The sequence below is a fragment of the Zootoca vivipara genome, chromosome 7 (genome assembly GCF_963506605.1).
Source record: "Zootoca vivipara chromosome 7, rZooViv1.1, whole genome shotgun sequence".
NCBI classification, from domain to species: domain Eukaryota; kingdom Metazoa; phylum Chordata; class Lepidosauria; order Squamata; family Lacertidae; genus Zootoca; species Zootoca vivipara.
Genome location: NC_083282.1, coordinates 22,868,052 through 22,895,757, shown reverse-complemented (window position 1 = coordinate 22,895,757; position 27,706 = coordinate 22,868,052). Strand labels below are relative to the sequence as shown.

At 41.7% G+C, this 27,706-nt stretch overlaps 1 protein-coding gene across 2 annotated transcripts in view; it reads left to right on the top strand.

The window, feature by feature from the left end:
- The window catches only part of PLPPR5 (phospholipid phosphatase related 5), a 77,755-nt gene extending 51,095 nt beyond the window's left edge, over nt 1-26,660 (top strand). Inside the window, exons 4-6 of one of the 2 annotated variants that reach the window (XM_035123303.2) lie at nt 16,441-16,617; nt 17,922-18,041; nt 26,628-26,660. In XM_035123303.2, coding sequence (XP_034979194.1) covers nt 16,441-16,617; nt 17,922-18,041; nt 26,628-26,660 — 330 coding nt within the window. Of the gene's footprint in view, nt 1-16,440; nt 16,618-17,921; nt 18,043-26,613 lie in introns of both variants that reach the window. The other variant, XM_035123301.2, reaches the window with a different exon arrangement.
- The last annotated feature ends 1,046 nt before the right edge of the window (nt 26,661-27,706 follow it).

Genomic DNA, 27,706 nt, shown 5'->3' with positions numbered 1-27,706 from the left:
ACACTATGCTAGACTAGATGAGCCTTTGACCCGATCCAGCGGGGGCGGCTCTTCCTGTGTTCTTCAGAAAATACCCAAATAGTACTGCTGCCTAAAATGTGAATCTCAATCCTGCCCTACAACTATCTCAACTTTGTTCAATGAATATCTTTGTACCCACATAAAGCTTTGGATGGGGAAAGGAATGGAAGACATTTGAGGTTATCCTTTGAGGGTTAGTTTCCTTATGGCTACAGGCCTGGTTGGCACGTAATGCTAAACCACAGTTTAGCCTTTTAAGCATAAGCTCATGTGTTCACCCTTCCCCTTGTCCTGCATGCCTGCAAGGAGCCTGAAAGCTTTGTTTTCAGTTTTCCGTTATCAAAACAGCAGCTGACCATCCAAGTTATCTCTTGTCAAGTTATCAATAAAAGTGTCACTTGGATTTTAAAATGCATCCCCCTTCTGGTGTTTTAAAAACAGCAGTGGTTTTGCTTGGGAGGTTGGCAGAAAGGTTGGACACCTGACCTTGGCTCAATCCAGAAGAAGAAATTAGAGCTGGGAAACTTTGGTCACCTGTCTCTGAGCGTGGAAGCTCCGGAGGTCGCAGAATTTGGTCCCCAAATCCCTTCCTAGCAGCACCACTGTGCTAAAGCATAACTAACATTAACCACAGTTTTGTGTTTGTTTTTATATAGTGAGCAACCTTGGTTAATGGACCTTAGAAGCGAAAGGGGGAAGAGGGAAGTACAGGAATCCACATTGCTGCTTGTCCTCTTAATGCTCAACTTCGGTTGAGCATTACATGCAAACACAGTCATTGTCATTTACTGTTTCTCTTATGGTAATACTGCTTGCGTGGTCAGAAATCTAAAATCTGAGTTGTGTGCATTTCATAAATACTTCATTAAATGAAAAACTAAATTGATAATGAAGCATCTGAGCCCCTGGCATACAGGTACTTTTTTGAGATACAAAGCGAAGCGACTTTCATTATTCATTAGTAGTGTTTGTTTTCTTACCTTGATGTGGGCTTTGCGATGCATGTGAAAAGTTCAGCTCATTGTTGTCTTCTGGTAATCTGTGTAATAAACAAATATAATTAGGCTGGGTCAGTTTCAGGGAGATTTATCACTTGCCTTGCAGTGAAGGTTTATCTTATAAGGTGCTAGGAGGATGTAAATCTTGGTTGAGCATTTGGGACATCCTCGTGGTTAAGGCAAATCTGACAGCTTTGGTTTCTCTCATTTTTGCATTTACCCAGTCTTTAATTTGGTTCTCCACATTTCTACATCAGATTGCCTTAAAATAAAAAAAGCCCTCGTGAAAATTCCGCAGCATTTAGTGTGAATTATTTTGCACGCAGTTTTGTCTACTATACGCATTTTTGCAAGCAAGCTCTCTAACCATAATTCATTTTTGTATGCTATTTCCACTATGATATGCAGTTCAGTGCACATTTCCCCCTAATATATGTCTTTTTATACAATTATCTGGCTGGAGAACTGCATTGCAAGATTTGGAGGGGGGCACATTCTGAAGAATCACTGCATTTTGGTTTGTGTATTATTTCAGGAAGTGCAAATTATGTAGGATTGCATTAAAATAGGTACCAAACCAAAATTATCCCCCATTCCTAGTCTCTGCTGGCCATCTGAAAACCAGTAGAGGTTGGACGCAATTTGAAGGGGGAAAGTGGAAGGTGAGAAGAATATAGGAAGCTGCCTTATACTGAGTCAGACCATCTATCTCAGGTTTATTTACATTGACTGGGAGCAGCTTTCAGGGTACCTGGCATGAGTCTTTACAAGCCCTACCTGGCGACATATCGGGGACTGAATTTGGGGCCTTCAGCAGGTACACCACTGAGCTATGGTGTTCCTCCCTTTTATACCCCAACAATTTCTCTCTCAACCACAGCAAGCATGAACCTCATATCCTTAGTAGAGTCAAGCAGTACACACCTTTCCTATGCTGATTTTTAATTTTTTAATTAAATTTGTGTATCACAACATAAACAAATTATATAAAAATGACAAAATACATGATAAAAGCAAGAACAAAAAACACAAACCAGTAAACACCCCCCCCCAAATAAAAAGTACATTTAAAGGGGGTAGAAGATGTTAATCGGCCCATACACTGAGGTCCAGCTCTAAGGGCCTTCTGGCAGTTCCCTTCCTGTGAGAATTGAGGTTACAGGGAAGAAGGCAGAGGGCCTTCTCGGTGGTGGCGCCCACCCTGTGGAACGCCCTCCCATCAGATGTCAAGGAAATAAGTAACTATACAACCTTTAAAAGACATCTGAAGGCAGCACGGTAGAGGCTGGTTTTTAATGTTTTATTATGCTGGGAGCTGCCCAGAGAGGCTGGGGCAACCAAGCCAGATGGACAGGGTACAATTATTATTATTATTATTATTATTATTATTATTATTATTATTGGCCTGGTTGAAGAGCAACGTTTCCATCTGGCTCCTAATGTTGTATAATGAAGGTGCCAGCTTGCCCCTTCACCCTTCTAAATCATACCTGCCTTTGCCACTTTTCAGGGTATTAGGTGGACACCCAAATTCGTATTCTCTCATCTCCCACCAGATGCCTAGTCCAGCCTTTAGGCTGCTTAAATCCTGTTGAAGTCAGTCGGATTTAAACAGCTTGGCTGTGCAGAAGCTTACAGCTTTTGTTTAGAGGAAAAGGAAGGAGAGGAGAAAACAAGCTTAGCTGTCCTACTTGCAACCCTGAAGTCGTATCTGTAGAGTCACAATAATACAGTGATTACTATATTGATCCGGAACCTGAGATTTTTATTTTTATTTAATGAAAAACTAATCCTGCAGTCACAAGAATTGGCTATTCAGTTCAAAACATGTGAAATTCAGCTCTTCCTCCTTCTACATTTACTTATACCCACTTTCTTGGCCTGCCCTGTCTCTTGTACTTCTTATCTTTTTCCTTGGCAGGAACTGGTGGTGTGGCGATACCCCGATCCTTCCCGGAATAAATAAAGACGCAGGACAAATTAGTGTTGTTCATCCTTACATTGTGCTCAGCCTGCCTCGAAAGTCTTTGTGAATTTTGGTGAAACTGATGAGGACTCAGCTATACAGCTGCAAATAAAACGTTTTGAATGTGTTGTAAAGTGCAGTATACAACTGTGCCATTAGATGGCAAAAGTGAGCTGTGCCAAATTCAATATATCTTTTGAAACGTTTTTTAAAAAAGCATTCTCACAGCGTGTTTTTTTTTAAAAGTGTGTAAATTTAACCTCAGAGCAGCTAAAACAGAGATTTTAAGTGTGTGGTTGCATGTGTAAAACAGGAAATCTGTAGATTAAGGCTAGATATTACAGTTACATGGCTCTTGATTGAAACCAGCAGCCCCATATCTCCTCCCCTCGCAAAAGCAATGTGATGGGATGCCCTTATGCTGCAAAGTTGCCTTGCTGCTGATCTGCTTAATTGGTGACCATTTGTGGATAAGGAAATGTAACAGTGCAAGGGTGTTAAACCTTGAGTATCACTAGGTGTTACAGAAAAGGAAGGGATTGGGTTTCTGTTTTCAGCAGCAGCCCCCAGCACACATCTGCCATAGCTTCTAGCTCCAGTCTAATGCCTGCTTCAGAATTTTTGCTAGTTTTGAAATCAGTCCGGAATTCCCTTTGCATGTTTGGTACACCCTTTTTCTGAAGTGACTGCTATTGCTGGGCGATATAACAGTATACTGTATTGTTTGAAATAGGTTTGAAGTTCAGATTGTTACAACGGTTTCAGAATTTCTGAGCTGGCGATATATTAGCTCCCCAGCCGCTACCGTACAGTGAATTTTACTCCTGGACAGTGCTTTTTTTCTTTAAAAAAAGGTTTAGGGGTACTCTCATTTCCCTACTCATGTTGAAATACTGTCCCTCAATGAGGCCAAACTTAGATTCACAAAATATTTAAGGGTATGCGTACCCCTGTGTCCCCCCAGAAAAAAAGCACTGCTTGTGCCTTGCAAGGTTGCCCGATGCTCGCCCACTCCCTCCCTCCCTCTTTTATTTTATTTAACAATATGTATATAACATCTTCTTCTTTTTTAAGAAAAAAGCCCTCCAAGCATTTTACATAACATAATAGAAAATCTTCTTAAGAAATTGCTGATACAATCAACAGACTTTAAGAAGCTAAAAGATATAAGAAAAGCATCAAAATATAAAACCAAGTGTTTTTAAAAAACAAATATAAAATTTGTAAAAATGTATCTGGGGAGGCTTGCCTAAACACAGAAGCTTTTAACAGGTGTCGAACACAGTACAGTAAAGTCAGTTCCAGAAAATAGGTGCTGCCACACCAAAAGATTGATTTGTCGCAACTGCAGAAATGAACATTATATGGAAATTGTTATAGTGCCAGTTCTGCAGATGGAACCATATATTGAACATGGAAGTTTTTTCAGAAATAAAATAATACGAGAGATTTTTTTTAAAAAAAACAAAAACAAAATAATAATTAAACTAAATAGAGTATTTAAAGTAAAAGTTCCTTTTTTCAACAAACAAACAAACAATTAAACCTGAATTATACAAGCACTTTATTTCCTTGAACTAAACCCATCTCCTTTTGACAAAAGCTGAATTTTTGGGGGGATGCGTAAAACATGGGCAATACATTCCTGGAAGCAAGCATTGGAAATATGGCAGATAGGTCATATACTATATTGCTGGTGGAATTTGACATGTCAGGGGCGTGTCATCATATGCACAGGACTCTAGTTCTAGTTCCTGGTACCAGGATATGCCCTCCTTAATTATCACTAGGAGGAGGGTTCTCCTCACCTCCTCACCATGCCAGTGAGCTTGTGCCCTTTTATTTTTATAGCTACCTGAGCTGTTTAGTTTGCTTAGTTCTCGAAATATGTATCTTGACCCTTTATTTGCTTTTCAACCTATGAAAGGAAATGGTTCTACCCAGTAACTACTAGTTCTTCATTCTGGCACTGCCGGGGGCTGGACTGAGGAGGAATGGTGGAAACACCCCCCCCCCTTCCTGCACCTTTCCGAGAAGAGGAGGACAGTATAGATTTAGAACAGTGGTTTGCAGAAGGTCATAGTTCAGAGGCTGCAGAGGGGAGAAGCTGGGGAATATTGGGAGAGGAACAGCAGGAAGAAGAAGGACCAGGGAAAGGACAACTGACAGACTCAGTGTCTTTGGAAAGCATTCCAGAACCCCCCTCTCCCAGAACCCGGCGGGCATTGAAAGCAGGAGAACAGAAAGCTCAGAGGCAGAAAGCACAGATAAGCCACCGCAGGGATGATGTAGAATAGGAGAGACCAAGGGGGTGAGACTTTACTTGAAGCAATGCCATTATCTAAGAGAGACTGCATTCCTTTGTCTCTCCTCCATGAATATTGAATAAACTATTTGGTAAGAACTCTTCTTGTTTATCTGCTTCTTGGCATCTCACCATGGAAGGGATAAGTTTCCCTGAAGCCTGACAGGCACACACAATCGGCAAATACCTTATATGTTCAACAAACGACACTAAAAGGAGTAAGGATGCAGCATTTATATAAGGTTAGCATCAACTAAGTTCTGCCAGAGTAGAACCTTTGAAATTAAATTACTCAAGTTTCTTTGTCTCTTACCGCACTGAATTTATTTGTTGGTTACTACCATCTTGGTCATTTCCACCACCACTAAAAAGGAAATATATACATACTATACAAGCTATACAAAATATATAGAGAGACACCATTACAAGGCAGTATAACTCAATTAGTACATATGTATATTAGAAAAAAAACAAGCCGAGATGAATAATTTTCTCAAATTCATTGCTGATCAGATCTTTACAGTCCACCATATGACCCTTAATGTACCTTCTCAGTTTTTGAGCAGCAGTCACAAATCTTGCAATGTTGTGTGTCACAAACTTATCAAAGCCAGGCAAATGATATTCACTTGGTCACCTGCTTCAAAGTTTGTTATGCTCATAAATTTTTCTGGGTCTGCTCTAAGTAGAATTATTGGATACAACCCAAAAATTATACAACGTGTACACTCCTAGGTAGTGTAAATGCTTGATCTCTTTGCTCATCTTTGTTTTACCCTCACACCAACTATTTGAGAAATAGTTACCCATTGTCAGGCAATAACTCTCACGCCTAGTCCAGAACTCAAACCGCTCCATAATGAAACCCAGTCAGCTATTTTGGATTTTCTTCTTTTGTTGCTGCTTTAAATAGTGACCAGCTGTACTATAAACCTGTAATACCAAAGTTTCAAATGCATTTTTCTAGTTATGATTTCCACAAGCCGTTTTCTCAGCAGGATTCGTTGTCTTCCAGCATGTGTAACGGTGAAGATGATTGTTCCTGACCTCTAGTGGAGTTTACCACAAATTACCATGTTATTACATAATTATGACAACCAATTGTTTTGTCTAACTTTACAAAAAAAGATTTAATATGTCTAGGGTGAAAGAATGAATTTCTTTATTAGCATGCCATGGGCTGGAGGGAGATGATCATTTATTGTGCATTTATCATCATAAGAGGCTGCTATAATAAAATATTCCCTCCTCTCTGATATTTGCAAAATCGGACCGTTTGACCCAATTATATAGAATTGGTTTTTGTGTGTGTGTGCCTTGTTTTTTATTATTTAAGAATTTTGAATTTTATTTAGTGTGGTTTTTTAAAAATAAAAAACCCCATGAATGTATGTTTGTGCATATAATTTTCCAAGCAATTTCAGCAACATGCTTAGCATGTTTCTCCCTTTGTTTCCTCTCTTTGCCTCTGGCCAACAGGAGTGGCCCATAACATTTTGTTGCATGTGGTGGAAGAATGTGAACAGTTAGAAAAAGATAATGGCTGCCTAGCTACTCCAGGGCAGCATATTGTGGACTTCTCTGAGCAGATGATTTCTGTAGGTCCACTGAAGAATTCTCCTTGGTTCTTGGTACAATCATCTTCTCTAGGCTGTACCTGTCATGCTAGGCATATTGAGGTAAAGGTAAGGTAAAGTAGGACACAGGTGGCATTGTGGTCTAAACCACTGAGCCTCTTGGGCTTGCTGGTCGGAATGTCAGTGGTTCGAATCCCCGTGATGGGGTGAGCTCCCGCTGCTCTGTCCCAGCTCCTGCCCACATACCAGTTTGAAAGTACACCAGGGCAAGTAGATAACTAGGTACCAATGCAGTGGAAAGGTAAACGGTGTTTCTGTGTGCTCTGGTCTCCATCATGGTGTTCCATTGCACCGGAAGTGGTTTAGTCATGTTGCCCACATGACCTGGAAAGCTGTCTGTGGACAAACGCCGGCTCCTTGAAAGCGAGATGAGCGCCACAACCCCATAGTCCCCTTTGACTTGACTTAACCATCTAAGGGTCCTTTACCTTTACCTTTTACCCTAGGCATATTGAATGGAGCTTGTTCCCAGTTAGGATGTTTACTTTATACCCACTGAATTTAGTGAGGTTTACTTCCAAGTAACTTTGTATAGAAGTGTGCTATTGTGGAGAAGTAAAATTAAGGAAACACTGCTGGAACTTCTGCATTATAGTCATGGTGTTGTTAGTATGCTTGTTTGGTATATGCGTCATTGTGCATCCCTGCAGACTAAGGCTGGGTAAGCCCTAAGGCACATTCAAAGCACAGTATTTCCCTCAAAGAATTCTGGGGGCTGTAGTTTGTTAAGAGGTACAGTGGTACCTCGGTTTAAGAACAATCCGGTTTAAGAACCATTTGGTTCCGCAAAACTGGAAATAGTGTCTTGGTTTGAGAACTTTACCTTGGTCTAAGAACGGAATCCGAATAGTGGAAGGGCACCGGCAGTGGGAGGCCTCATTAGGGAAAGCGCACCTCGTTTTAAGAATGGTTTTGGTTTAAGAATGGACTTCCAGAACGGATTACGTTTGTAAACCGAGGTACCACTGTACTTGGAATTACATACCCTCCAACATTTCTCTGATGAAAATAGGGACGTCCCATTCTGTAATGATAATTTAACTATTTATACCCCACACATCTTACTAGGTTGCCCCGGCCACTCTGGGCAGCTTCCAACATATATAAAAACATAATGAAACATTAAACGTTAAAAATAACTTCCCTATACAGGATTGCCTTCAGACAGCTTGGGAGTCAAATAACTCCATAACCCTCCAACATTTCTCCAATGAAAACAGGGACATCTTAAGAAAAAGCAGGGCATTCCAGGATCAAATCAGAAACCACGGCAGCTTCTCTAAATCAGGGACATCCCTGGAAAATAGGGACACTTGGAGGGTCTGGAATTGTATCTATATGAAGGGTATACTACAGTATCCAGAATACTTTGAGGGAAATAATGTGCTTTGAATGTGCTTTAAAGGTATATTGCATGCACAGTTTGCTTCTGTGTGTTCTGAGACTAACCTCTTCTAGAATATAAAGGACTGGGGGGGATTAGATCAAATGTGCTAGGGGAAATGTCCCTGGTTCTATTCTGCAATGCTGGCTCTGTTGCCAGAGGATGTGTTCATGTCCATCCATAAACTTAAACACATTTAATTAAATACACAGGATCACAGGGTGCATTAACTTTGGGTCAAAATCTGAGAAGCAGAGTGCCCTTGTACAGTGGTGGGGAGCAACAGAGACGAGATCAGAGCTTTCCCAAGAAGTGAGTTTTATTGGGAGAGAAGAACAAAGTGGTTGTATATTAATTGACTGTGAAGGCTGTTCCAGAGAAGGGAAAGAGGGGTGGGGATGAGAAGTGATATGGCTGTCAGCCACAGAGGCTGTACTGTACAGTGGATAGCTGCAGGGAGGGGAAAGGCGGAGGTGTAGTGGGAGCAGGAAAGCTGGCAAGCGAGCGAGTGAGACTTCCTTATGCTTTGACTGTGTAGGGATCAGTAGCATTAGGGTAAACTGAAAAATAAAGTAAAAAGGAGAGACTTCAATCTCAGCTAGTCTTCATGGCACATACTCTGCTGTTAGCAAGAGTGAGGGAAAAGAGAATGCAAAGCTAGGTATCCAGAGTCAGTCAGGTTGATTATTATTTTTTGGGGGTAGCAAGACTTCTCTTGGGATCACCTAGAGTTCAAGGGTTCGGAGGTTCAAAAGCAGGAACTCATCCAGGAGTTCTAGAGGCCATACAAATAGAGTGTTTGTAAGTATGGCGCTAACAATGGCATACTAAGTTGGGAAACGATTGTCAGACTGTGGAAAAGAGAATTGCTGCAAAGCAAAAACAGTCAATTTACATCATTATTCCACCTCTAAAGAACGTTGCATCATTTCCATGCACTGTAATTTAGGATGGATGTGGACAAGCAAGAGTGTGTCTAGAAGAGGGGGCCTAAAAGGGAGAAGGGCCTGGAGACCAAGGGTTTGTTCACACCGGAGTATGCTGTGGATTCAAAGTTTGCTTGTGTTCTCATTAAATGAGCATCACTGGCATGGCACCCATTGCGGAGAGCTGCAATTTCATACATTTTCTCCACTGAATTTGGATTTTCCCAATTGGGGGACAATTCAATAAGGGGAGAAATAAATGACCTCAAACTGCTGCTCTGTGGTCAGCGGATGATTTGCATCAGCCCCCCCTCTTCCCGGTGAATGGATCAATCCTTCCCTTTCCCTTTTCATGTTCTGCACTCAATTACTTACAGTGTCATTCTGAGTTGCAAGTGTTGCTTTGATTTTTTAAAATAAAAAAAATCGTTCACTCAGATTGACAAACAAAGAGGGGTGGGGGAAGGAAAAAGCATTAAGAATAAATAAAAAATTGCCCTTGCAGGTACAAGAAGTGGGAAAGAGAAAGGGGAGGAAAATAAGTGGCAGTCTTTCCTGTGAGCGACTCCAAATTCCACCCAGGGAAAAGACATGGAGCAGTGCTGGTGAAGAGTTAGGCCTGGGGAGAATCCCAAGGGGCTGAAAGAGAGGCTTAGACTTTGTTCCTCAGACTGAAAGTTCCCCACCCCTGAAATAACTCATAAAATTAAAACATCAGCAGTGATTTCCCCCACATTTCAAACAACAACAACAACATAACTTTAAACAAAGTTTAGGCAATCCTTGCTGAGTTTATGAAGCCTCTGTTTACCAGGGGGCTTGAATTTGAATTCCATTACTAAAAGCATAGTGTGGTTTCCCCTGAACATTCTGTAAATGTTTTCTCTTGACAGATACACAAGCTCTCGTTTCTATTTTTCTCCCTGCCAGCACACGAAACGCAATCAGAATCAAGTTCAAGAAAGACCAAGATTTAAAATGGCAACAATACTGGAGGGCAGGATTTAACAAGAAGATGGTACTGCAGGAGTTAGTACAGTCTGTGAAATGAATACAGTATCAATTTTGACTGAATGCAGTCACAGATTTATTTGCTTGTAGGTTGCCTTTTACATAAAACCCCTCCCAAGGTGACTTGGGAGTATATAAATTCATGGTGTAAAACTAATAACCAATTTAAAACAATAAGAGGAGCCCACAATATATTTCAGGGGAATCCATTGCATAATCCTTCGAAGTTTTGTTCCCCTGCCATACCCACTTCCCCAGTTTTCCATATTTTAAATTGCTGCCAATCAATCAATCAATCAATCAATCAATCATAGACATGTTCAGTCTATGGCTGGCTATTGATTTGTTTATATACTGCTTCTAACGGATGTATCTTAAGCAATGTACAGTAAAATCAACACACAAGACAAAAGAGGTTAAAGAACAACTACTGTGTGATTGCGTCTTACACACATTTCACTTGTGTGATTTCAACTATACACAGTTGCATAACTATTGTTCTTCAGCATCTTTGCAATTCTCGTTGGTATCCTTTCTAGTTTGTCAATGTCTGTCTTGGGTTGCAGTAACTAAAAGAAGTAGTGTTTAAAGATGCCAACCTGTTTTGTTAAATTCCTGCAGAGTTTGTTTTCAATAAGATGAGTCTATTCCAGGGGTCAGCAGATTTTTTCAGCAGGGGGCCGGTCCACTGTCCCTCAGACCTTGTGGGGGGCCAGACTATATTTTGAAAATAATAATGAATGAATTCCTATGCCCCACAAATAACCCAGAGATGCATTTTAAATAAAAGGACACTTCTACTCATGTAAAAACACCAGGCAAATAACCCAGAGGTACATTTTAAATAAAAGAACTCATTCTATTCATGTGAAAACATGCTAATTCCTGGACCGTCCGCGGGCTGGATTTAGAAGGCGATTGGGCTGCATCCGGCCCCCGGACCTTAGTTTGGGGACCCCTGGTCTATTCTATAAAGACGATTAAGAATAATGGAACATTTTGATACTGTTCACTGGCATCACCAATAGGTATGAGACTGATGATATTATTATTATTATTATTATTATTATTAGTAGTAGTAGTAGTAGTAGTATTTAGATATGGTTGGAGGCCTTAATCTTACAGGATTTATAAGTTTGGAAAATGCACCTTTTAGGGTGTTCTCAGTATGACGTGTAAAGGTTGAGGGTATTTTGTGTGAAAGTAAAAAGCCAGTTTAATTAAGAATAATATTTTTGTTGTGGTTGTGATTATCCCGTTGTGTGTGCTACTGAGCCTCACAAGGAAAGTAGGTAGTGTGTGGTGAAGTCAAGTCAAAAAAGATAATGCCCAGTTGAGATAAGCAAGGTTGAGTCACAGTAGGCCATGTCAGGTTCATCTGGTAAGGTGTAGTTTAGCCTTTCTCAAACTTGGGTTCCTATGTTATTGGACTACAACTCCCATCATTCCTCGCCAGCATAGGCAGTTGTCAGGGATTATGGGTGTTGTAGTTTAATAACATATAGGGACTTAAGGTTGAGGAAGGCTGGTGTAGAAAGGCAAAGCAGGCCAGGCTGGGAAAGTATGGTCAAAAGTTTGCTTAAGAAAAAACAGGACCTTGGATAGCTCCAAGTGAGCCCTGCTACCTGAAGTTCCCTTCTACTAAAATACCGTAGCTATGGGAAGATGTTGGCTCATCCAGGAATGAAACAGAACCGAAACTTTCTGTCAGCCAGAGCCTTCTGACAAGACCTGTAACATGGTTGGCTTGGCTACCCCTAGAAGAGCAAGCTGGTTAGTTAAAAGGCCCTTGCCTGATTTTTCAGAAAGCAATGCCCAGCCCTACCCAACTCAAGGCCCCTCCTGGAGACCATCTGCTTCAGATCCAGCCCCAAATCAATTCAGGGGCGGCGCTAATGCTTAACTAAGGTGCTAATTAAACATATAGTTGGAAGAAGTGCGCCTCCCTCACCCCCGACCAAGAGCAGGAGGGTTCAATTCTGTGCAGGGTGCTTCTTTGCAAATGCCTTCCTCACAGGAAAGGTGCTTGTTAAGAAAGTATGCCCTGCAGGACTGAATTCCAACACTCCTTCCCCAAATATCTCCCTGCCAGGCCTCCTCACAGCCCACTTCCAAGGCCCCATTGTCATAGCAACACCACAGGCCTACCTCCATATGTGATGCAGCCTCCACAGCAGGGCCAGGCTGTGTTTTTGGGCTCTACCAGCCATAGCTCTCCACTTACTTCTTCCTGACCGGGATGCATTGTCACCAAGTTTTCCTGCAGCCCAGTCATAGGCCTGGATGGTTGCCATGGGAACAGGGCCTTGGAACAGGCCACAAGGAGGCCTGGAGTGGGGACTATATAGGGCACTCCTTCAAAAATGCCTTCCCTGTGCTGAGAGTCAAGTCCACACTTTATGTGGCAAGTGTTGTTTTTTCCTGCTGGTTCAGCATAATGTGTGAACAGCACCACATAAATACAGTAACAAAAGGCACTCACTATTTGTACTTCCCAGAAATCAATGAAGACATTCTTATTTTGACAAGTTTTTTCAGCTACGTGTAAAAATCTCTGCTTATTCATTTTGTATTGTTCTTAACACTATCTTTACTATTGCCTCAAAAAAACATTTTTAGCTTTTCGTGGTATGTTTGTAAATCACCTTGACACATAGGTAATCACTGAATAATAAATTATATATTAATAATAGTACATTTGAAAACATTTGGCAGGAAGCCATGGTGCTATCAGGGCTTCCAGGGATATGCACCTAGTTTTTTTAAGGACAAACATCTGTGCTTTTGAGTTTGCTGCAGGAGAAACCATTGAATCTTGGCCAGTATGACGGCCACATAAGGTTTGGGTCAGTATTAAATGCAGCCCTTGGGGAATACACGCCCAAAAGCAGCTGAGTGTTTATTGGTATTTGAAGACAGATGCTGTGAGAAAGACAAGAGAAATTGAATTCTTTCTTGGTTCATTGGTATTATATGCTAATATAGCAACTTATCTTACTACAGAAGAGAGAATTCACTGCAATTTGGGGAACAGAAATAAAAGGAGTGCTGCAAAAACCACATTGATTCCCGACTGCAGGGAGAAAGAAGGAAAAATGGTATTAAAGATGCAGCCTTTTAAAATCATTGTTTATTCTCTATGTTAGGCAGAGTTGTTTTTGTTAGCTTGCCATTCATAAAGGAGCACATTCACAAGCAGATGATGAGCTTCAGCGTTTTTCTCTCAAGAAAAAATGTAATGTTTGCTACTATTTTTTCTTATGGAAATGTACGTTAAGCAAAATGACTAATGTGTCATATTCTGCAAAGGATTTGAAGTTTAACCTTCACAAAGGATCCCAGTGTGTATTATGGACAGACACATGTGTACACATATACAGACAGAGAGCCTTGCAAAAACTAGAACGGCAATGAAAATAAATAGTCTACATGCAGGGACTGGAGCTACTCCTTGTAGCAAGCAGTTGCCATGAGGAATAGTTCCAACCCTATTATCTCTTTCTTCTTAAACTGCCACCAAGAATATCTGTCAACAGCATGGGGAAAAACTTGGTGTGTGGTGTGGGCTTCGACTTGATGAGATGCTTACAAATTTAGTCAGCATATAAATTCAATTTCAGGTAGTGCATCATAGACCTGGATTTCTAGTTCTAGTTTAGCCTTATCACATTTATGACCCTTTGAGGAGGAGAAAAACCTTAGTTGTTTTTTTTTTTTAAGAGAATTGGTAGAAGTATGATGAAGCCATTGATTCCCTTGGTGTATATCAGCCTATCCCAATCTGGTGCTCTTCAGCTGTTTTAGACAGCAACTCCCACCATCCCTTTTTATTGGCAATGCTTGATGGGAGTTGTAGTCCCAAAACATATGGAGATTACAGTGATGGGGAAGGATGATGCATACCAGGAGAAGCAAGCATGGTGCCCTTTAGATGTTTTGGGCTACAATCTCCATCAGCTTCAACCAGCATTACCAAGGATAATAGGAGTTGTAGTCCATAAGATCAGGAGCACAGCATTTTTGCTACCCCTGGTTCACACCCACCTTTCCTTTGTCCCACTGCCATCTCTGGTCAAATAGGTTTTGCAGGCATTTCAGAAACCCTCCAAAACTGCAGAACCCTGTTTTCCAGGACTGGCTATCATACTGACTTCAAGATGCAAAAGAAAGCCGTAATCTGTCTCTAGCCTTGATCAGTAAAGCTCCCGATCAGTGTAGATTACTTGCTTCATAGGATTAATCTTCAGGATGAATTGGGTGATTGCCTCTTAGATGTAACCTACACTGATAACAGGTTTCAGACATTGTTGCTGAACGGTTCTTGCACCCGGTGACTAGAAGCAGTGGAGAGCCATCAGGAATTCAAAGTGTAGCATTTTGTTGTTTGCATTTCATTCCTGAGTCTGTTGAACACATTTTACTGGGTAGTGAAGAAAGACGTTAAGTCACAGTTTAATGCAGAGTTATGTGCAATCAGTCCATTGATTTTACTTAAAAGTGCGCCAGTGTTGGATGGCAGCCATAGACTGCAGCAAGATTACTTGCTAGTCTGCAACTTGCTGGAAACGTTAAGAGCAAAGATGTTTCTTGATTAACCATAGAGACGTTTCATCTTATGTTCTCTTCACACAATGAGGTTGATTAGCATTAATTGCCCTTAGTGAACATGAAGAGGCAAGAGGCAGAGGTGCATTAGCTCTCCAATAGCACTGAAAGTGGTTGGAACAATTTTTCTTGCTGCTGTCAGGGCTCATTGTTAGCTTATTCAGCCCAGAACACTGGATGAGTGCATGGCGCTGTGACAACTGTGTGCACAAAGGAAAGGGGGGGAAGGCAAAACAATACTAAGCTCTTGTTTCTGCTGGACTTTCCCCTCTTCCTCCCCCATGACCATCAACCACCAACTGTGAGGGAATCAGATGTGGATTCCCTACAAACTGGACTCCCCTTTCTGACAATAGCATTTTACCAACTATCTATCTATCTATCTATCTATCTATCTATCTATCTATCTATCTATCATCACCAAGCAGGTCATAACAAAATTTTAAAAATCCTTCCAGTAGCACCTTAGAGACCAAGTAAATTTGTCATTGGTATGAGCTTTCGTGTGCACGCACACTTCTTCAGATACACTGAAATGGAAGTCACCAGACCCTTATATATAGTGAGAGGGTGGGGAGGGGTATTACTCAGAAAGGTGATGGTAATGGGTGATTGGCTGGTAGGTGTGGTTAACCTGTTGATGACTGTCAACAACTGCAATTGGTCTTACAGGAAAAAGCAAGGGGTGAGATGGCTAAAAATAGCTTTATCATGTATGAGATAAGAATCCAATGTCTCTATTCAGACCAGGTCTCTCCATGGTTTTAAGTTTGGTAATAAGTTGCAATTCAGCAACTTCTCTTTCCAGTTTATTTCTGAAATTATTTTGTAATAAGACAGCTACTTTGAGATCTTGTATAGAATGTCCTGGGAGATTGAAGTGTTCTCCTACTGGTTTCTCTGTCTTGTGATTCCTGATGTCAGATTTATGTTCATTTATCCTTTGACGTAGGGTTTGGCCTGTTTGTCCAATATAGAGAGCTGGAGGGCACTATTGGCATTTGATGGCATACACAATGTTAGAAGATGAGCAATGAAATAGTCCTGAGATTGTATTTTTGATGTTGTTGGGGGCCAGTAATGGTGTTGTTCGGGTGTATGTGGCAGCAAAGTTGGCATCTGGGTTTATTGCAGGCTCTGATACCAGTGTCCATGTTAAGTCTGGTGGTTGTATTATTGTGGGTGAAGGAAGCAGGTGGAGACAATATCCACCTGGTCCTGTTGTTGTCCCCACCAACTGCCCGGTGGGAAGGAACCAGAATGAAAGGGTGAGGACAACATCAGACATGTATTCCTGCTGATTTTGTTTTGTTTCAGGTGTATTACTTTTAATGTATCCATTTGATAAATGGTTTCAGCTGCTTTGAGCACGTCTGTCTAAATTGCAGGGGCATATAAACAATTAAATGAACCAAGGCTTAAATTTGTATGTTCTACATTGGATTGTTTAAAATCATTATGTTCTATTCCCCACCAACCAACAAAGTAAGTTCTGCCTTTTTTAAAAAAAATCTGAGCAACACTTTCCCCACTTAAGAATGAAAACTCACTCTGCTTTCGTCCCCTCCCCGATCTTTTCGCCCTCAGATGTATATCACCAACACGATAAAGGCCAGAGGAACAAGACTGGCAAAACCAGTCCTTTGCTTGAGTTTAATGTGCATGGCATTTCTTACTGGTATCAACAGAGTAGCAGAATATCGAAATCACTGGTCAGACGTGATAGCAGGATTTCTAGTTGGCATTTCTATAGCAGTGTTTCTGGTAAGTACGGCTGCACGTGACCCTTTCTATGACTATGAGTTTGACTGTGAATGGGTTCCTCACATGCTTTAATCATCAGAATGCAGGCGGCATGCTTGAATAACAATCATTCATAAATATAAACAAATGCACAGTTAATGCTAATCCGGAGCTCAATATGTGCTCCCGCATGCACATGGAACACATTTATATGAGAGATCACTGATTTCACTAGTTTGAATTGTTTCACTGCAGGCAAAGGGATGAACGCATGTAAGTCTCTCCTCCACTGAGCTGTGTGCATCTCCAGCTACAACTAATTTTCATATTGAATCCCGTGTTTAACATAATATGTTAGTTTTTTTTAAAGGTTATTATCTAAACCTCACCATTCAATTCCAAGTGAGTCCACTGTATTGAAAGGCTTCAGCACAAATTGGGGCTGAGGCCAATGTGAGTTCACATTTGTCACGAATGTCACTAAATTATTGTCAGTGCAATGTGTTAACTGGCTTTCCCTTAAAAAAAAAGTTCAAAGTACTATACAATCATTTAGAAAATGGCAATTTTGTTGCAGCCTTCTGACAATGCGGATTGTACACATTGCACAAGTTGAGTACAGAAAGTCACCATGTGCTGGAAGATACGCCACATTGTTTACAGTAGTGGGCAATGCAGGCAGAGCTGCATTGCTAACCTGGTTTCCCAAAACAGCATGTCACTGTTGGCTGTTAAGAGGAAGGGGAAGGTAGTGGGAAGCTTGATGTGGTGCAGGTGCAATAGCGGGGGCATTGGATTGGCTTCGCTGCTGTACCTGTGAAGAACTATCTGCCGCCTTGTCTCTCCCTCTCGGTAACTGGCAATGATGTGCAGTGTTGGGAAACCACACCACAATACCACACCAGCCACTACTGTTTATTTCATCTATGAGCTCTTGATGGTTAGACTATTCTGTTCAAAGAGTGCATGTTGATGGATAAGTGCGTATTGATAAGTGCATTAAGTTGTTGTATAAGTGCATGTTGATATCTGTTGAAAAAGAGTTAGAAAACACTCTAGAGGCGTCTAAAAATGTCTATTTACAAAGCAATTGTTGGTAAATTCAAAGAACGATAATGTACATTGGCATCTTCTTGATAATTATCCTAAGCGTATTTTAGCTGTGTTGTTACAGTGTTGTGCTTGTGCTGTAATCTCATTCATTATGGAAGAGTGATTTAATAATTAGCATTTCTATCTGAGGACATTGTACAGTTGATGTGGGTGTTCAGGATCCAATCTATTAAACTCTCTCATAATATCTGATTTCTTCCTTCTCTTTCTAGGTTGTGTGTGTGGTAAATAATTTTAGAGGTAGACAACCAGAACATGAACATTCTCACATGGACAATCTGGCTCAAATGCCTATGATCAGCCTCCCTCGAGTAGAGAGTCCTTTAGAAAAGGTAATGGATGCTCTTCTTGAATTTGAAATGTCACTTCCTTTCTAAATTCCAGTAACACAAAAGGAGAATTTTCTGATTCATAGCCACAAGCTACAATTCACCGAATGCTAGGATACCTGCAGACTTGGGGTAGCAAGGCAATTTTTGTATATAATGCCAAGCTGGTATTTAGGGTGGAGAACCTAGGGAACATAGGCTGAATGTGGCCAGCCCTTTCTGTCTATCCCTCAGGAGTCTTCCCTGGCCACACACCCTTCCCAGTCCACACCCACTCTCTCCAGGCCACACCCTCACCAGTCCTACTCCACTTCCTCTTTTGCCAGCTTAGAATGTGTCCTTGAACTTTGATAATGCCTGTTGCTCGTCTTAACGGGAGATGGAGAAGTGTGCCTGAGTGGCATCAAGTCTTGGGTTTCCACACTTTTCTCTCCTCCTTTGGCAAACCCTGAGGGGGAACTCAGAAGCACCATGCTGCGATTTAAAATTGCCTCCAAGTCTTTGGAACTCAGGGGAGCTGCAAATATTTTAAACAAAGGTTTGTTCACACAAGACAACTTCACACCACTGTGTATGATCCAGCCTCCCTCCAACCTGGTCTCTTCCAGATGTTTTGGACTCCGACTTCCACCATCCCAAATGATTGGCCATGATGGCTGGGGCTGATGGCTGACCAGGATACCAGGTCATGGATGGCTTGCTAAAACTATCTAGAATTCCCCTGAGTTCAGATGCAAACATGAATTATAGGTGCTTTAAAACCCAGTGTGAATGCTTTTAAAATCCTCTCACCATGCCAAGGTGGAGCTTGTGGTTTCCCATTATGTGCAGCACAGGCATGGTAGCTTCAAACCAAAATCTAGTACAGTGGTGTGTACCACAAAACATCTTCATTGCTCCCCCTCCCCCCAACATATTCTTTATATGTTAATTGAGAAGAAACATCTAGTGGAAGAAACTCAGGAAGTGAGTCAGCCAAGAGACATCTGCATGAAAGAGTAGAAGGTTCAGGATGATAGACAAGTCTTCCAGCAGTCTCTCCCACCCCCACTTCCTAGGCACAGAACTGCTAATGAAGTGAGCAGAATTTTGGTCTCTGGTAGGATTAAGCAATCAGGCATCACACTGCACTTCCTTTGATCAGGACAGCAGAGCTGCGAGTGGTTAGGAGTTATTATTACCTTGCCAAAGAAAGGGCTGGAAAGCCTGCAGCAATCACAGGTGATTCTAGGAGATGTCAGTCAGAATAAATAATACATGGGTATATTAGGCAGTAAGGAACATTTTTAGTTTGAAAAGATGCCACATGGTTACATAATAGAAAGTCAGATTGTGTCAGAATGGCTTTTTGTGACAAAAGCAACCACTGAAATGGATAGTGAGACAGGACAAAATGTTTTAGAAATATTAATTGCGTACCTTGAAAAAAGTTAGATTACCCCTTATTTGCACAAATCTGTCGTTACCCATTAACCTAGCATGTAATATTCAGCCCATTAGTGGTGGTCAATGCTCCTATCATTTATTTACTTTTTAACCTTATACACAGTCTAGAGAACTAGAGAACATTAATAGCATCTTACATGTCAACACGAGAGGTCATTTTAGTACTGTTCATGATACTGCAAAGGGGACGCGAGTGGCGCTGTGGTCTAAACCACAGAGCCTAGGGCTTGCCAATCAGAAGGTTGGCGGTTTGAATCCCCATAACAGGGTGAGTTCCCGTTGTTTGGTCCCAGGTTCTGCCAACCTAACAGTTCGAAAGCATGTAAAAGTGCAAGTACAGTGGTACCTTGGGTTACAGACGCTTCAGGTTACAGACTCCGCTAACCCAGAAATAGTACCTCGGGTTAAGAACTTTGCTTCAGGATGAGAACAGAAATTGCATGGTACCTCAGGTTAAGAACAGTTTCAGGTTAAGAACGGAACTCCAGAACCAATTAATTTCTTAACCCAAGGTACCACTGTAGATAAATAGGTACCGCTCCGGTGGGAAGGTAAACGGTTCTGCACTGCTCTGGTTCACCAGAAGTGGCTTAGTCATGCTGGCCACATGACCCGGAAGCTGTGCACCGGCTCTCTTGGCCAGTAAAGCGAGGTGAGCACCGCAACCCCAGAGTCGTCCACGACTGGACCTAATGGTCAGGGGTCCCTTTACCTTTTATACTGCAAAATTCTACATTTAAATGTGCAGCTGGAGTTTCTGCCAGGCACACTCACCAGGGAGTTGTGGGCAGTGAGTGGCATTCAGCTAAGTATGACTTGGAGTGTATCTATTGGAATGGATGAACATGGCTAAATTAGGTCCATTAATTTCAGCGGCTCTGCTCTGAGTACAGATTCGTTGAATACTAATCACTTTTCATAGACCCACAGGCAACTAGTCACACAAAACAACTTTTTGCCCCAAATATGGATATACACATTCCCGGTTTCCATCAAAAGAGGCACCCAGCCAGCACGATAGAGCTCAGAAGATCAATACCATGTAGGTGAGTGTGCATCAAGATGTAAATCTGCATTGCCAGTGTGCATAAGAAGCAGCTTCCACCATGGAAGCTGCTGGGTTGCAGTGGCAATGCATGAAGTGGCTTAAAGAAAGAGATGAGAGTTGTTGTTCATTGCTATTTTTTCGCTTGTTTATTTTACCATGGCACTCAGTATCCATGTCTTTGGGATATAACCCTGTGATTTCCCTGAAATCTGTGGGAGTTACAGATGATCAGGGACAAGTGTAAGAGCCTTTATGTGTTTCAACTCCATTGGAGAATAAACAGATTTCTTCTTGGAATTCTTTGACACACCACTCAACGCAAAGATGTCTGAGACACTTTGTCATAAGGAGGTCACCATCTCCTTTGCTTGAGCAAGCATTTGCTTGATGAATGTGCATCTTCTGCACAAACCATTCTGTTAGGGCTTTGCTAGATGTCAGAATGAAGCAAGATACTTGGGAAAGGCCTTAGCCCTCTCCAACTGTGGAAGGGGCAGCCAAAGTTCCCATCGGAAGAGTTGTGTGGGTTGAAGAGAGCTCCGTCCTTCAGTGGGTCATCTTGTGCCCCATCACTTTAGGCAATTTACTTTGAACCTGCCTTCACGTTTGCTCCCCTATTCCATCCTGATCTCACATAAATCCAGGATTCTGATGTGGCACTACAAATCCTCCAATAGGGGCTACACAATGATATTCACAGAGAGAGAGAGAGAGAGAGAGAGAGAGAGAGAGAGAGAGAGAGAGAGAGAGAGAGATTTAAAGGATATTTTTCCTGTTCAATCAAGAAAAGCTTCCAGAGCAGCATACAAAGATCAGTTATGAGACAATCCTTGTCCTCCGGTTTATAATCTTAAAGACATGACATGAAAAGGGATTCGAATGAAAGAGATGACACACAAACTTGGGTGTTAGACTTACTTCCTTTATCACCTTTTTTGTTGTTGTTTATTTATAGTCTGCCTGTCTGTCATATATTGTATATACTTCCCACAGGAATATGAATAAATATATGTTCACGTGGGAAGTGCTGGCTGTTCTTGTTCAGATGTCACTAAATGTTAATGCACAAGCCAACCATAAACCAAGGCTTGGTTGCAGATATATCAGTATATCTAGAACAGCAGGAATGTATTACAGCGAACTCCACAATATACGATATTGTTGTTTGCACAGAACACCCACATTTCTTTCCCTATCACATATTTATCCCCATTCCCCAGCATTTTCCTTCAGGGAGCTGCCTATAAACTGCTGTTATTTCTGTTCATGCTTTGTGCTTCGCCTTTCATTTTTCCCTTTTTCTTTTGCTTCACTTGAAGTGCTGGTTAGGTTAGATGACAGTACATAATGTGGAAAATATGTCTAACTCGATTCTGTCTGTGTAATTCCTGTACATTTTGCAGAGTCAAGGCATTGGTAATGGTCAAGAGGAGCCATTCCAGCAGAGCTCTTTTAAAGCACGCCTCTTTAGGGTTTTCTCCTGGATAGTAGGATTGGACCAGTTTGAGCATCTTCATATAAGGCAATAAACGTATGTGCGCATATAAGCGCACTGGTGTGCTTTACGTGTGTTCTCACGAAGGCGGACATGCTAGCCTTCAGTGCAGGCTAAGGGCATTTTGAGAAACGGAACTTTGGCGAAGTATTCTTTTGTATTCTATACTTGGTTTGCCTTTGCTGTAAACAGGGGGAGGCAAAAAGAATTCATTTGCCGAGGAGATGTGCACTTGCAAAATTTGCACTTCAGTACCGACATCTCTCATAAGATCATTTTAATGCCCTGAAATCAGCTCTCGAATACAAAGTATAAATAAGGAGTCTGTAGTCATAATTTGTATACAGATCTCCAATATTTAATACAGCCCCTTTCTTATTTTTCACAAAACATATTTTATATGACTGTGATACTCCTTCATATATTATTTTTTAAATAAATAAATAGAATAAACATTTAGCATCGTGCTAAATATGCTGAAATGTTTGACCGAAAACCTGCACTTGAGGTTCAGCCTTCGCACCCTGCTTTCCTAATGGGAGGGTGATTTTGCTGGTTTGATCTCTTTGGGCTTTCGTGTTTTGCCATTTTCTCTGGTTCTCCTCCGGTGATGCATTGGTGGGAAATAATCATTACAATGCATGCTGTGCTTCTAATCTTTTCTGTTGCTGCTGCCTGTTACTGCCTCTGATGATTAGAACAAAACAAACTCGTGTAGTGCTCTGGTAGAAAGCCAAAGAGGAGGCTGATGCGAACTAATTGTGAGCACTGACGGGTAGAAACAAACATTCGTTTGGGAGCCTGTGTGTGTGTGCTGCTTACTCGCACGACATTTCAATTTGTCTGCTGTGTGTGAGTGTGCTGTGGAAATGCACCTCACAGACTTGCTAAAGATTGCATGGTTAGAAAACTCCAGAGTTCACCAATTAGGGGTCAGACATATTACAAGACCCCTTACATGATCAAATATCTGCATTAGAATATATACACAGTGGTACCTCGGTTTACAAACCCAGTTGGTTCCGGAAGTCTGTACTTAACCTGAAGCGTACTTAACCTGAAGCGAACTTTCCCATTGAAAGTAATGGAAAGTGGATTAATCCATTCCAGACGATCTGTGGAGTACTTAAACTGAAGCATACTTAAACTGAAGTGAACTTTCCCATTGAAAGTAATGGAAAGTGGCTTAATCTGTTCCAGACGGGTCCGCGGAGTACTCAACCTGAAGCGTACTTAACCCAAGGTATGATTGTAATTGGTTCCGGAAGTCCGTACTTAACCTGAAGCGTACTTAACCTGAAGCAAACTTTCCATTGAAAGTAGTGGATTAATCCGTTCCAGATGGGTCCGCGGAGTACTTAAACTGAAAATACTCAAACCGAGGCGTACTCAAACCGAGGTATGACTGTATATATCTTCAAGTTTAGATTTCACAAAGTAGCATTTTAAAGAGCAAGGCTCGTAGCTCATTATTACAGGTGATTAAAGGCATTCCTGAAGAATAATCATATGAATGGTTATTTGAACAACCGGCACCGATGTGTGAAGGGTGGTGGGAAGATGGCAGCAGTAGCCTTCTGGTGACACACTGTGCCAGGACAGGAATGGAGTGCACACAATTGCAGGACACCTTTTCCCAGCCCAAAGCTCCCTCAATGTCATGGACTTCTTGGATGCAGAGGAATGGTGGGAGGAACCTGCTGGAGAACCTCCCAAGGGAAGAAAGTTCAGAACCTGGGGATAAGTGATGGGACAACAAAGAGGGAGAAGACTGGAGGCAGGAAGTGTTGGAAGCTGAAGAGGTAACAGGGCTTAGTGAGCAGGGAGAGTCTGTGGCAGAGTAAAGTCCAGAATCAGAAACAGAAGCCAAAGCTGAAGCAGGAGAGGAGAGAGGAGAGGAGAGGAGAGGAGAGGAGAGGAGAGGAGAGGAGAGGAGAGGAGAGGAGGGAGGCCAAGAGGCAGAGATGAGTCTGGCTGGTGAAGAGGCATGGGTGTCTCCTCTTCCTTCTGCAGCAAGCTCCCTTCCTCTCTGGTCTCCCAGAACTAGGAGAGGCATGCAGTAGGAGGAGCATAAAATGGCATACAGGCACAATCTCTGATTGCTTGGCAAACACCCTGGAGAGGAGGAAACATAGCCGGCTGTTGGGTGTCATGGACCTTTAGTCTTGGCAACTGCTTCATGGGGGCAAGACTTGAGTTGCTGTGCTCATTAGGCCTGACACTTCTGCGCAGATCCTGTTTTACTAATGGAGAGTTAACTCTAGCTTGCTCAGTGTGATTAACTGCCGGGCTGCTCCTGTCACTCAACCTCACTGCCATCCCATCCAAATGTTGTAACCTGCCCCGGGATGTTCGGGGGATGAGCAGGAAATAAATAAATAAGTAGGTCTTAACACTTAATTCAAGTGCTGGAGACCCAGCCGAAATCAGAGAAAGTCATAAAAAGTCCTGTTGAAATTAATGGGACATAAATTGGTCACAATTAACTTACCATATTGACTTCAAGGGGACTTAAGCACCTTGACAAATGTATGCCCTGTATCTTCCATCTAGAACATTCTTTTTTGCCATCAACCTTTTCTGGTTAAAAACTAAACGACAGGCTTATTTTGAATGCCACAATTTGCTATTGAGTACTGTACTTGGTTGTAAAAGTAAAATACAATTCAAATCTGTGATTGTGGGCCTCAGATAATTTGTTAGTATAGTTAGACTTAAGTTTCTGTTTACAGAAGACCACAGTTTGTGTTTTATATACAAACATGTATTTTTTTTAATGTTTGCTAATGTGCACAAGCAATAGAGAAATAGAATCATCCTGTTGAAAGAAGCAGAGTGAAGAGCATGTCACTGATTGAAAAAAGAAGTGTTTTTAATGTGTAGCTACTGTCAATGAGCAAAGGTCATTTTCATTCTAACATTTCTGTGCCATATGTCTCTCTGGGAGTAATTAATACTTTTTTAAAATGAAAATGAAGGAAGGAAGAAATGCAGCATTAAAATTGTATTAACAATGAAACACAATATGATCCGCTATCAGACGCTGTCTAGTTTGTTGTCTGGAATTTAAATCCTAATTATTATAAGATGGTTATAGAATTACACCTAAGTTACCCAATACTCACATTGCTAAGCAATGGCAAATAAAGTGATTGTAGAAACAAGGTGAAACTAAATGTTATAATAAAAGAGAAGCATTAGGTCTCCAGTCCCATATTTTCCTTATAAAGAAAATACAGGTGGAGGACTTCTGTCCTACTCTGTGGTCCAGCAAGACAAAACCCAATTGAGGTGTAAGGTGAGGCAGCATTCAGGCAGGATACAATACACTGGAAAACAAAGATCTCTGGTGTTGTTCCAGCAAGGAACAAGCTGAAACTGAGTCTTGTATAGTTGTAGTAATAGCAGGTGCAGCCTGGAAGGAGCACCTGTTCTACAAGATGCTATTTGACACAAAGGGCCTCAACCACTCTCCTGCAATCTCCTACTGCTCTGGAGTAGAGGACCCTCTGGGAGTCCTCCAGTGGAGTCCTCTGAGTCAGAAGATGGCAGTGCCCAGAGCCAGCCCACCCCTGAGGCAAGGTGAGGCGATGGCCTTGGGTGGCAGGATCCACAGGGCGGGCAGATCCTGATGTGGTTCTTTATTTCCCCCCCCCCTGCTTGTTCCTGATAGACTCTCCCCTTCTTCCCAGGCAGAAAGTGAGGGAGCCGTTTTGTTGTTCGCCAAAATGTAGGGAGCTTAGTGAGCTGGGTATGTTTAGCCTGGAGAAGAGAAGGTTAAGGGGTGATATGATAGCCATGTTCAAATATATACAAGGATGTCATACAGAGGAGGGAGAAAGGTTGTTTTCTGCTGCTCCAGAGAAGCGGACACGGAGCAATGGATCCAAACTACAAGAGATTCCACCTAAACATTAGGAAGAACTTCCTGACAGTAAGAGCTGTTCAGCAGTGGAATTTGCTACCAAGGAGTGTGGTGGAGTCTCCTTCTTTGGAGGTCTTTAAGCAGAGGCTTGACAGACATATGTAAAGAATGCTTTGATGGGTGTTTCCTGCTTGGCAGGGGGTTGGACTGGATGGCCCTTGTGGTCTCTTCCAACTCTATGATTCTATGCTGATTCACCCTGCAAAAGGAGACCCACGACGTTTTTCATATTTTTTTACCTCAAGTGGCCTGCAAAATTGGAAGTCAGTCAGAACAGAGGAAAATCAACTGGGGAGGGTTGGGAGTTTCAAGGGGGAATTGGCAAGTGTGCTATATATGTTGTGGCGGCAGCAGGTTAAGGACCACACACTCCTTTGGGATGTTCATTCTTCCTTCAAATGTCCCATTAGCACCCCCAGATTCACATTGCATTGACAATGCCCTAAAACAGGTCGAGTCTTGTGAAACGTTTTCGACTTCTTGCAGGAATGTGTGTTTGCACCACCGCAGCGCAACAAAACTCCGAAAGCACGCGGCTGTTCCCAAAGTGGTAGGATAGGAAATGCACACCGTTGTTTTGTCAGTTGCTGTATAGACTTTTAACTGTTTTCTTCTCTCTCTCTCTCTCTGTTTGTCTGTCTCCCCCAACCCCACGCCTTTTTTACATCCTTGTAGAACCACATCACGGCCTTTGCAGAAGTCACATGATGTTGAGACGGATGTCTATTCGCTGCACTGGACGTCATCCCTTTTCACAGTTCACTCATAATAACTGACATGTTTTCCAGCAGAGGAGAAAATAAAACTTTTGTCTGGTTTTGTTACCTGATTAGCAGCATTAAGATTTACATCAGCCTATGAAGAACATGCCAGAAATGTCAAAAGTTAGGAATATTTTCCAACAAAAAGCATTGCACCATTTAGGGGGTGAGGGTTTTGGGGTGGGGAGATATTGGGAAAGCATGAATCTGTTCACATCACATAAATATATCATTTCCCATCTCTGGCTGTCCCCCCCCCCAGCCATGTAAGTATCTGACGGAACATTATTATGTCTGATTTTTCATTGTTACTTATTTTTACATTTTAGCATGACACTTGTTCCCATTCAAACAGATTTCAGTGTATACACTTCTCCCCCCTTTTTTTCTTCTAAAAATCCCATACTCAAATGCTGTTTGCACTTCGTATTATGCTGTGTTTCACATACACATTTACATCTTAAGACTGGTGCTTCTGCTTTCGAAGAAAACAAACAAACAAACAACAACAACCCACCAATTTTTACTGTAATAAGTATATTGTATCATAATTTTAAAACAAATTATTTATTTGGATATTTTCCTGACTTCATGTGGTTGAATAGTTGATTTTGTAGTTCTTGAATGTCTACAATGTACCCTGTAGTTAGGATTAGAAGTGAGAACACTTAGGCATTGGGATATCCTATTATTTTAGCGATTAACAATCTCTTACTGAAGGTTAATGGCTCAGTTCTGAGGTCCAGCGTATTGTCTCCCCCCACAATTCATAACATAAAAGTAAAATGATTGCTTTCATTCATAGCACTTGAAGGTTAATGTGACATAGCTAGCAACCTGTTTCCAAAAGTGATCTCAAAACCTTTGATTCTGGCATGAAGAAGGAGCAATATATAAGATGCGCTTGGCTCCCAGCCTGAGGGGTCCTCACATCCTTCTCCCTTGTTTAGATGATGATGATGATGATCTTTGTTATTATTATTTTAATTTATC